Source organism: Ananas comosus, linkage group 6, assembly GCF_001540865.1.
Source record: "Ananas comosus cultivar F153 linkage group 6, ASM154086v1, whole genome shotgun sequence".
NCBI classification, from domain to species: domain Eukaryota; kingdom Viridiplantae; phylum Streptophyta; class Magnoliopsida; order Poales; family Bromeliaceae; genus Ananas; species Ananas comosus.
The window spans coordinates 8,964,264-8,976,757 of NC_033626.1; the positions used below are offsets into that span (position 1 = coordinate 8,964,264).

The window sequence follows — 12,494 nt, forward strand, 5'->3', positions numbered from 1 at the left end:
AGTTTTCATGTTGAGCTTGGCCCTATGGATAGCATTCTTAATTGTGGCTTTGGATCATGTTGCATCTAGTGAATATGACAAGTATAAATGCACATGTTATATACAATGCATGTTCGACCTCTATTTAGTAGAGAGTTTTCGTATTGGGCTTGGCCTTATGGATAGCATTCTTATTTGTGGCTTTGGATCATGTTGCATCTAGTGAATATGACAAGTAGTATACACTCTTGGATTTGAAACTCATGCTTGACGTAGATGATCAGTAAATGTCATAAAGTGGCATTAGACTTGAGTGATGTATGTTATAGTAAGCTAATGTCATAAAGAGACATTGGGCTTGGAATTGATATAGTAAGCTAATGTCATAAAAAGACATTGGGTTTGGAATTGGTATAGTATGGTAATGTCATAAAGAGGTATTGGGCTTGGAATTGGTATAGTAAGCTAATGCCATAAAGAGGCATTAGACTTGGAATACGTATGGACTTAGTAAATCTAAGGTCACATTAGACATTGAAATTATTGAATGGTTAAACCTTCACTTGGGGATATTAAACTAGATCTACGAGTTGCTAGCGATCATTTCCATGGTTGAGCCATGATGACCGAATCGTTGTGACGATGACTATGCTTGCTTGCCATTCGTGCTGATTCGCACATGCTTGTGAGGGTCGCTCCCTACAAGCCGGCACTTTGGAGTTAGCCTTTGCGAAGCAGTTCGCTCGTGCGGGATCGAGACGTATGTAGGGTGGGACAGCCTCATTTCCAGCGTGGGATGATGAGCTACCACAGGCAGCTAGGCGGTGAAACGCCTGTAGGGTCATGTGGGACAGCCTCATTCCTAGCGTGGAATGATGAGCTACCACAGGCAGCTAGGCGGCACAAGCTGGACTACACACGTGTAGGTCCTAAATGAGATTGAACGAGAACATTAAACAACATTATGACAATCACTACTTGATAGTATATCGTAGTTCGATTTAGTGGACATTGGGACATGACTATTGCTTTCGCATAATAGTATACTTGGTGGCCATGATAAAGCATATTAATCATGTTTTGGTATATTGGATCATGATGGGGTAGATGTACATTACGTTGATATCATGTGATATTGCGGCATTGTAGATTAGCATTTCATTACATGCTTTTCCTATTTGCAGTTTGCTAGTAGTTCCTTTATCTACTTATGCTTTTGGGCCTAGTGGTGCATTTTGCTCAGGTCAGTAATTGCCCACTGGGAACTATAAATTATAGTTCTCATGGCCCATGTTTCATATTTTCTTTCAGAGCCTCCTACCCCGGGAGAGGCTCGGGATCGCGGGAAAGGAATCGCCTCGAGTTAGCTAGCAAGGAATTCGACGATAGGTGGTCTATCTTTCTTCTGAGTTTTGTTTGGAGAAGTTGAGAGACTTGTACCATTTTTGTAGAGACCACCCCCTATATGTAGCTTGAGACTTATGATATATTATTTTACGTTTTGCCTTAGTGGTTTAGTTTCCTTTGTTTCTACCTGTTGTTAGAATCTAGCTGTATACTTGCTCTATCAATCTCTAGATACGCTCTATTTATTGTTCATTTATTCGCTATTGTTGTAGACGCCTTATATGTGTAGGCATATGGCGGGTCTGGACACGCACCGGGCGGGCCTAGGCCGAGTCCCGGGGTGTGACAATACACCTCCCAAATTCTAAACAAGTGCTAGTGGTACCTCGTAAGTATCTCAGAATCCACTTAACAGCCTACCAATGAGCCTTAACAGGATTGGTCATATGTATGTTAATCATGCTCACTGCGTAGGAGATTTTCGGCCATGTGCAAACCATGACGTACATGATGCTTCCGACAGCACTAGAATAGGGAACAAGAGACATGTACTCCCGCTCATCATCGGACTATGGTGATAACTCGGCGGAAAGTTTGAAATGCGCCACAGAAGGAGTGCTCACCGGTTTTGCATATGTCATCCCGAAATGCTTTAAAATCTTCTCTATATATTTCTCCTGTGTCAAATGTAGTAGTTCTGACTTATTGTCCCTCTTAATTCATACCAAGAATTTTTTTAGCAGTATCTAGATCTTTCATCTCAAACTCACCCTTAAGTTAAACCTTCAATTTATTTATCTTATTTATCTCAACTATGTCGCTGGAAGCAATTAACTTATCATCAATATAGAGCAACAAATATATAAAAGATCCCTTATCAAGCTTTCTGAAGTACACACAACTGTCACATTTGCTTCTGGAATATCTGTGATTTGTCATGAAAGAGTCGAACTGCTTGTACCATTGTCGAGGAGACTGCTTTAAGCCATAAAGCGATTTCTTTAACAGGCAAATATGATCCTTTCCTTCAACAATGAATCCCTCCGACTGTTTCATATAAATTTGCCTCCACCTTCTTGCTAGTATTCGGGGTCTCATCAGAAGAATTACGGTTAGGATATAACATAGCAGATTCATCAAATGTGATATCCCTACTAATAATTAATTTAGACGATACAGGACACCACAATCTATATCTCTTAACTCCCGATGCATAACCAAAAAAAAAAATACTTTTAGCCCTAGGTTCTAACTTGCCTTCATTGACATGAACATAACTAGGACAACCAAATATTCGCAGATTAGAATAATCAGAAGGACTACCAGACCATAACTCCTCTGGAGTTTTGCAATCAAGTGCTGAATGTGGAGATCGATTCACCAAATAGTATGCCGTAGAGATCGCCTCTGCCCAGAAACTCTTAGCTACGCCAGCATTAGAGAGCATATAACAGGCTCTCTCCAAAAGAGTCATGTCCATCCGTTCGACCACCCCGTTCTGCTGTGGAGTATGCCTAACGATTTTATATCTGACGATTCCTTCATTCTTGCAAAATTCTTCAAACTCTGACGAACAAAATTTCAAACCGTTGTCAGTCCTTAATCTCTTGATCTTCTTTTCAGTTTACTTTTCAATCATGACCTTCCACTGGTTGAAATAATTGAACACCTCATCCTTACTTTTCAGAAAAAACGCCCACACTTTACCAAAATAATCATCAATAAAAGTCAACAAATATCTTGCACCAACATGAGTAGGAGTACGAGAGGGTCCCCAAAGATTAGAATAAATGTAGTCCAGAGTATCTTTTGTCCGGTAAACTGCTGCCCTAAAGTTGACTCTCTTTTGTTTGCCAAGAACACAATGCTCGTAGAAATCCAACTTTTCTAAACTCTAACTACTAAGTAGACCTCTCTCGCCTAACCTCATCATACCATATTGACTCATATGGCCCAGTCGCATATGCCATAATCTGGTGCTATCTGAATCTGACATAGAGGAAGAAGTCACCGCTACTGAACCTGTCATAATGGAACCCTATAGAACATATAACATGTCGGACAATTTGGCCTTCATCACTACAAGATTTTCTTTAGTAACCTTCATTAATCCATTAGTTGAAGAACACTTAAAGCCTTTAACATCAAGTGTACCCAATGAGATCAGATTTTTTCTCATATCCGGAACATGCCGAACCTCAGATATAGTCCTCACTATTCCATCGAGAATCCGTACCTGAACAAAGCCAATTTCAATAACTGTACACTTAAAGTGATTTTTCATCAATACATCTCCACCTTCAATAGGCTTATACGTCAGAACCATTCTCTATGCATGCAGATATGGAAGGAGTACGCAGAGTCTATAAGCCACTCATCCTGTCTGCGTGTCTTATCCGTAACTGTGAAGACGATATCATTTTTATTTGATTCTCCTGCTGCAACACTTGCTTCTGCTTCAGTATTGGTGTTTTTCTGACCTTGGTTCTTATCATCGTTATTCTTCCGCTGCTCTTTATTTATTGGCTTGAAACTATCAGTTTTGATGTGACCTTTCTTCTTACAATAACCACAAATCAGATTTCTATGTTTTGATTTTGATCTAAATGTATCTCTATTACCGTAACCCTTCTCTCGAGACCTTCCTCTAGCGACTAAACCTTGTTCTGAAGCTCCACCTATCTCGTTGCTTATTTGTATGTCAATTCTTTCTTTTGAAAGTAAAGAGAATTTAACATCATCGAGATATAGAATATCTCGTCCAAATAAAAAGGTCTCACAAAAATTCTTATAAGAGGGCAGTACAGAACATAGTAATAAAAAGTCTTCATCTTCTTCCTCGATTTTAACATCTATCGAACGGAGATCCATAATAATAAAATTAAATTCATCTAAATGCGACTTAATAGAGGTACCTTTCGCAATGCGCAACATGAAGAAACGTTACTTCAAATATAACTTGTTGGTGAGAGATTTCGTCGTATAGAGAGACTCTAATTTAAGCTAAAGCCCTACATCGGTCTTTTCATCCAAGACCTCGCGCAATATTTCATCGGATAAATATAATTGTATTGCCATAAGAGTTTTGTCATCAATCTCCTCATTCTGCTCTGCCGTCAACGAATCAGACATCTTTTATTTTTTCAACATTACCTTCTGCAATCCTTATTGTGTCAATATAGCACGCATCTTGACTTACCATAATGCGAAACTGTTGGTCCTGTAAATTTTTTGAATCTCGAACTTCGTCGTCATCTTAATCCTCAAAAAGAATAGAAAGGTTCTGATATCAGTTTGTTAAAATCGGAACGGCGAAAAATAGATCCAGAAAATAACTTAATGCAGGAAAAGAAAAGAAAAGAAAAGAGCACACCGATATTTTACGTGGTTCGGCCAACGGCCTACGTCCACGGGCGAAGACAGAGCAAATACTTTATTAATATCGAAAGGCGGAGTACAAAGAAGATCTCTCAAAGAAGATCTCTCAAAAGAATCAAAACTTAATTAGATCCGAAACTCACCCGTACGGACCACTCTTCCTTGATGCTCACTTAATTAATTAGTATGGCTCTTAATTTGGTCGCGGCATCATTAACTTGGCCGTAACATGTATATATAATACATGTTTTCTAACTAAAGTCTAATCCTAATTCAATTAGAATTACACTTCTACTTATAATCTATATATGTCAAATTAAATCTAATTCTAATTAGATTAGGATTTAACTCCAATTTAGGTAACTACAAATCTAAATCAAATTTAACAGCTTTCCCAAAATTATTCATTTATAATCAAGCTCAACTTATTAATAAATTACCTACAAGCTTTACTCCCTCACAAAAAAAAAAAAAAATTAAAGCTCAATTATTAACATCAGATATGGGACTATTGATCGTCACCGATACCCTCATTTAAATTTCAGCACCCTCATCAAATTCAATCACACATATAGCCAAAAACACTAAATAATATCAGATCTATTTTACATATTTGGCCGACAATATATCTCTAATACTAAATGTAATGATCTAATATGGCCCCTCTGATGATTAAATTTAAGCATGCGTCGGATCATTACAATACAAGCCTTCCTAATCGTTTCTTTGATTGGCCTGAGGTGACGTCGAATTTTTATTACTGGCTTTGCCCAAAAGCAATGGATCTGAGCCAACTAAAATTAAAATGATCCAAAAAAAATGTTCAAATATTCTATGAACATTTGAGGAATTTTATTTGACCTCCAACCTTAACTTAACGAGTCTCTTGTGTATGATCTTTTGCTCGGTACTGATCAGGTGCTAATGGTCAGTTCAGTACATTAACAACATAGGGGTTGGTGGTATTTATTTTAAATTTTATTTAAAAAAGTTTATTTTGGTCTCTGGGTTTCTTGTATGGCCTAAAAATTAAATAAACTTTGTTTGGGAGTTTGTGCATCAGCTTATTATATATGAATTTAGTTCTAGATGAAAGACTCATGAGATATAGTTAAATTTTATATACTCTACATTTAAAGTTGCTTTGGTGATAAAAAGAGTGGTGCAATCGACTAATAACAGGCACGAGAGTATGGGCCGGGCCGTGTGCGGGCCTGATTTGTTGGCTCAGTTGGCATAAATTTTAGCTTAACCTTAACCTGAGATAAGTTGCTCTGGTCCAACTAGCGACGTCGGGCCCTATTGGCTGCATGTTAGGATAAAGTAAGACTGCTTATTCCAAGTTCAGGTATAAGTAAGAATTAGACTAACTTTGTGTTTGGATGAAAATTAAGTTGTTCCTGAAAATTTAAAAAAAAAATAGTATTTGGATAGATAAAATAGAATAAGAAAAATAGTAGATAGTTTATAAATGAAAAATAATAACATTATCCCTCTCATTATATTTAAATTTGAATTTTTAAATTTTACATTTATAATTTTAAATTTAAGATCAAATTTAAATTTGAAAAATATAAACTATCAAATTTTAAAAATTTAAAATATCAAATTTAAAATTTAAACTTTAAAATTTTAAATTATAAATTTTAATTTTGAGATTGCAAATTTTAAATTTTAAATGTTTAAATTATTAATCTAAAATAAAAATATCTCTCTCTCTCCTCCAGAGGAATAAGGGGTGGGAACAAGCTTGTTCCTATTTCTGAATGGAAACTATTAATTCCCACCCATAGCGGGCCAAAATATTGTTTGAGTACAAGAGTGAGGTATAAGGCCTTATCCCCTCTCTTGTACCCTATCCAAACACTATCATAGGCTATGAGCAGCAATGCCTACCTCTATATAGGGAAGGGTACAGAAAAGATAACTGATCTTCTTCTTCTACAAACTACTTCTCTGAGCTATTTGCTATGCTTCACTGAACTCTATTTTGCCACTGAGCTTTACTGTTCTTTTAAGCTTTACTATATTTGCTGGATCTCTTAAAGCCTACTTGGTTCAGATTGCACTATTCTGAAGATGTTCCGACGGGATAGCTTACGGTCGTTGTATCGCGAGAAGTGATCGTCGAAACCTCATACGTGGAGGAACAATCTTACTTCTAAAATGGTGCCTACTCTCAACCCTCAGGCCCATCTAAACTCTTTATCTCTATAATACTTTGACAATGATTCTTGTATGCATTTTCGCAAAATAGTTGTTTAAATGCTTTCGAATTAAAATATTGAAAATGGTATCTTTTTTTTCTCTTCGCTTATTTTTTATAAATAAACTTAGCTGAAAATATGAATAAATTAGGATTCGAACTTGAAACCTCGGAGACTAACTACCAGGCCCTTTGTCACTTGTACTAGGGACGGTCGGTGAAAAATGGTATATTTCTACTAAAAGAAATATATCAAATGGACAGATTATTTGAGTAGTTATTTTTTTTCATTTAAATTGTTTAAGTGAGAAAGATCACTGTTACTTCAACAGAAGAAAATTTTCAGATCAATGTAGGTTTACAGATATGGTTAAATTGCCCGACTAGTCCACAAACTTGGAGGAAAGTTTCATTTTCGTCCTCAGACTTCTGATTTCGATATTCGAATCTCCAACCTTCTAGTTTGATTTCAATTTAAAACCTAAATTGTGAGTGTTTTATTTCAGTATTCATATAAGATTACGACAATTGCTGACTTGTTTTTGTCATAGAAATTCTTTTAGTTTCTTCCTTCATCACAAATTTTCGATTCAAAGATCCAATTTATATTAAATAAAAAAAGGCTTACTCAATGAGTAATAGGGTTGAAATATACCATAAAAAATAGTTGATAAATGTATGGTGTATAAATGTATAAATGCACTAAGTGCAGGCACTAATTTATCCTTTAATAGTAAAAATATATAGGGACTAAAATTAAACTCCTTATATAGTTATAAATGCAATTTAGTTGGCGATGTATATTATTGAAAATGCAGCAATTATAATTATATATATCTTATTTGGTTGGATGTTATAGAACGCAGAACAATTATAAATAACTTATTTCATTGTATGCAGTTGACAAGCATATTTATAAACTTTGGCCAATTTGCATAAAAAATTCACAAGTTTTGAGCTTTTGCGACCCACCTCCACCTCCATCTCCACTGCAGCAAATTTTTTACCCATCAAACCCACTTTTGCAAATTAAATCAAAAAAGGCGGCCTAGTTTTTCAAAAGCTCAAAACTTATGAATTTTTTATGCAAATTGGCCATAAAATTTTATTATTTTATATATATGGTAGTGAGATAACCCCTTATGTATGAAAAGAAAAATTGTTTAAAAATTATTAGGAGGTAAACTTACTTTTTGTTTAAAGTTACTATCTCTTGTTGCTGCAGTTGGAACTTCTATAAATTTGGACATAGTTTTAATTGCTACAGTTGTGCCTCCTCGTTTATTTTCAACTGTAGCAAGTGAATTTAAATACATCAAATTTGGATTCGTTTGCCGTTAGAACTTGAGTGCAATTTAACATCGATTGATGTACAACCAAATAATTCCTATCATTTGGTTCAAGAATAAGTAAAAATTGCTTATTCCTAGAATAGGTAACAATTTTGAAAATAAGCAAGAATTTTGTAGTTAGATGAAAATTAGATTGTTTCCGGAAGTAAGGAAAATAGCATTTGTATAGTTAGATTGGAATAACAGAAGTAAAATAATTATAATTTTAAAATAAAATCATTTTATCTAATTAATTAACATCAAAATATTAATTAAATAATGATTTGATAAATTAATAAATATTTTAGCTATGAATATTGTATAAGATAATGAAAAAAATACATTAATCAATTAACTGTATATAAAAGCAAGTTAAAATTTTAAATTAATTATTAGATTTTTAATTAGTTAGATAATTAGGCAAGAACTTAATTAGATGAGTCAAAATATTAATTAGTTGATCAATATAAATATTGGTTATTAGATAAACACTTTAAATAATTATTTTTTAATTTGCTAATTAATTATAATTAATTAGTTAATAACTTAAGCAATAGATAATGATTTAGATACATTAATTAAATTATATAACAAGTTAATACACTAACTAAAATTAAATTTAGATTTTAATTAAGTTTGCTCTTACTTGGAAATAAGCTTGATCGATCAATTTTTCATGTAAATCTTTGTATTCTTTTTATTTTCTGTTTATAGTTTGTCTACTTTACGTTTGTTGTTTTTCGTTTTTGTTTGTGCTCTCGTCGTAACAGTCATTACTACATATCTTATCAAAATTCTGCAAATAATTAAGCTTCTGTTCACAACTTGTGTATGAGAAGATACCGAAGAAATCTTTCATCAGAGACTATATCAACCCTTTTGAGAACTAACTGTAAAATTTGCCAACAAAGATTATGAAATCCGTCGAGTAGCATTCACCTATTAAACCTGCTAACATTTTTGCCACTAAATTACATATAATTTAGATAGAAGTAAACATAAGCATGCAAACAAACTCCCCGAGTGCAGTTCGAATCAAGCATTTTATGCATTAAATTACATATATTTCCGATATAAGAAAGCTTAAAAGTGCAAACTAACGCTCCGCGTGATTTTATGCATTAAATTACATATATTTCCGAAATATATAAGAAAGCTTAAAAGTGCAAACTAATACTCCGCGTGCAGTTCAACTCAAACATTCATCATTGATCTCCAGTGTAAGAGAGTATTTGAGAACTATTCTTCCAGAATCCAGATAGCGAATATGTTGGCCACTTCATGATTGAACTTTTGTTGATCCAAAGAGAGCATCATCTCCCATGTTTCGCCTTAAATTCGAATCTTGCCAAACCTTTCGTCTTGCATACCAAACACTTGATCCATTTGTTGAGTAAATTTAGTCTGCTCAACTTGACGAAACGAGACTCGACGGCCATGTGACGGCCACGGGGCTCCGCACATTGTGCGACCCATCAGCCCACAAGATCGACCCGAATGCGTAGTTGTCGCCGACAATCACCGGATTAGCAGCAGAAGCGAACGTGACCTCATAGGACAAGCTCTGCCCGACAGAATTGAACTCGAGCCTGCTCGGGCTCACCGTCACGTTCACACCCCGCGGGGCGGAGACCGCAACTTCGTATACAGCGTCGGCTGAGCTCCCGACGTTGCGGACAACTCTTCTGTACGTGACGACATCGCTGTGAGAAGAGAACAACACGGAGAACGCCGGGTAGTTGAGGTCTCCCGGGCTCGGCAGCGTCGTAGTAGAACAATTAGCCGTTGATCCGTCCCGTGTGAACACCGCGATTTGGTCGGCAGTGTATCCGATAGAGCAGAGGAAGGCGATGTAGTCGTCGACCTGTGCATCATAGAGTAGGCCAGGATCGAGCGCGCTGTTGGGATCTACATGACCGGCCCCACGAACGAACGGCGTGGATTCCTCCCCGGTGGCAAGATCCCTGATGGTCTCCCCTGAATTGTCGAGATTATAGGCCGTGGTCATTATGGCCGACTTAACGGCGGCGGGGCTCCACTCGGGGTGGGCCGTGTGGAGGAGAGCGGCGATGCCGCTGACGTGGGGGCACGCCATGGACGTCCCGGAAATGATGTTGAATTCGACCCTTCGGGGGTCGATATCCAGATCGGTCGGGCTGCTGGCGCCGGTCCAGGCGGCCAAAATGTTGACCCCGGGCGCGATGACGTCGGGCTTCAGGATCTCGTGGGCGCGGTAGTTGGGCCCGCGGCTGGAGAAGGACGCCACTTTGGGCGCCGGCGGGGATGGACCGATGACCGTGCCGCGGAACACGATGGTGGCGGTGGGGGATGCCGTCGAATTGATGTAGTTGCGGATCTTGTCCCCGGCGATTTGGCCGACCATGGTGGCGGGGATGAGGTGCGAGTCGGCGATGAGCTCCTCGCCGTTCTCCTCCGTGTTCGCCAGTATCATGGCGGCGCCGCCGGCGATCTTGACGGCGCTCCCCTTCTCCACCCGCGCGTTGAGGCCGCGGTCGCAGAGCACGATCTTCCCCGCGACCTTGTCGGCGTCGAGGGCGCCCGGAATGCACAGCCGCGATCCGCAGTCGCCCGCGTAGACGAGCGGCAGGAGCGTGGCGTTCAGGGGCTCGCCGGCGTAGAGCGAGACGCCGCCGTAGGCGGAGCCGTCGCCGAGCGCCGCGTCGGCGGGGAACTCGCGGTCGATGGTGGAGGCGCCGACGGTGAGGATCCAGGGCGCGACGTTGACGGCGGTGTAGGCGCCGGGGCCGGAGTTCCCGGCGGAGCAGGAGACGACGACGCCGCGGCGGGCGGCGCCGAACGCGCCGATGGCGATGGAGTCGCGGTGGAAGGGGGGGGCGTAGCCGTTGGCGCCGACGGAGAGGGAGATGACGTCGGCGCCGTCGGCGATGGCGGCGTCCATGGCGGCGAGGATGTCGGAGTCGAAGCAGCCGGAGGCCCAGCAGATCTTGTAGGCGGCGACGCGGGCGGCGGTGGCGACCCCCTGGGCGACGCCGCGGGCGTAGCCGTAGAATCCGGCGCCCTTGACGGCGGCGCCGGCGGCGGTGGAGGCGGTGTGGGTGCCGTGGCCCTCGGTGTCGAGGGGGGACTTGGACTCCCTGGACTCGTCGATGGGGCGGCCCATGGCGGCCTCGTAGCCCTTGTAGAAGAAGCGGGCGCCGACGAGCTTGTTGTTGCAGGCGGCGGAGGCGTTGAAGGAGGCGGCGGAGACGCAGGAGCCGCGCCACGACGAGGGGGGAGGGGGGAGAGCGGAGTCGGCGTCGGAGAAGGAGGGGCGGGAGGGCCAGATGCCGGTGTCGAGGACGGCGACGACGGCGGAGGAGGCGAAGTGGGAGAGCGGCCAGAGGCCGGAGGAGGCGGAGAGGCGGAGGAGCGCCGGAGACGACGACGACTGGGGCGGAGCGTGGGCGGGGGACACGTGGACGATGTAGGTGGAGCGCGTTTCCTGTTCGCTGTACGCCTCCGAGAACAGCAACGCGAAGACGACGATGGAGAGGGCGAGGAGGAGAAACGGCTTCGCCATTGTCGTCGTCGTCGACGTNTCGCCGCGAAGCCCGAGGCGGCGAGGGAGTACCCGTAGAGGAGGCGGGGGCGGGGGCGCCGGAGCCGCTCGGGGAGCATGGACCCGAGCGCGCACGAGTACGCGCGGCGGAGGAGCGCCGGAGACGACGACGACTGGGGCGGAGCGTGGGCGGGGGACACGTGGACGATGTAGGTGGAGCGCGTTTCCTGTTCGCTGTACGCCTCCGAGAACAGCAACGCGAAGACGACGATGGAGAGGGCGAGGAGGAGAAACGGCTTCGCCATTGTCGTCGTCGTCGTCGTCGTCGTCGGAGACTCGCTGGGGCCGAACAAGGTGTGGATGGGATCGATCGGATATACGATGAGATGCAATCAATAATAATAAACGCGGTTACGAGAATGCCATCGATTTTTCAACTTATTTACGCTTTGACTCTCGGGGACAAGGTATTGTAGCGGAGAGGTAATGGTGGTGTTTTCGTTATTTCATGCGAATCGGAGGTCGTGTTTACTGTACTGGAAAATGATAGGGGGTGGGATTCAGACATCGACCAATAGGAAATGTTTGAGTGGGGACAACACGGGCCACGTGCCACACCATGTTTCGCGAGGGACATGTTGTTAGTTAGAAAAATGCTTGTCCTTTGACAGCAAAAAGGATGAGTCATATTGTAATTTGCTTCAAATGTTTTCTGGGCGTCATCTAGCCGTTG

At 41.2% G+C, this 12,494-nt stretch overlaps 2 protein-coding genes across 2 annotated transcripts; both read right to left on the reverse strand.

Annotated features, from left to right (window-relative positions):
- LOC109711526 (subtilisin-like protease SBT1.4) lies at positions 9,154-11,794 on the reverse strand. Its single transcript, XM_020234627.1, has one exon. It carries the CDS (start codon positions 11,780-11,782, stop codon positions 9,650-9,652), a length of 2,133 nt encoding a protein of 710 aa, XP_020090216.1. The 5' UTR covers positions 11,783-11,794; the 3' UTR covers positions 9,154-9,649.
- Positions 11,803-12,200, reverse strand: LOC109712110 (the record flags this gene model as incomplete). The annotated part of the gene is made up of 1 exon (XM_020235539.1): positions 11,803-12,200. A coding segment is annotated over exon 1 (264 nt), but the record flags the coding sequence as incomplete, so codon positions are not given.

What these genes read in the sequence shown, in the direction of transcription:
- LOC109711526 (XM_020234627.1), bottom strand. Translation starts at nt 11,782, where the DNA reads ATGGCGAAGCCGTTTCTCCTCCTCGCCCTCTCCATCGTCGTCTTCGCG.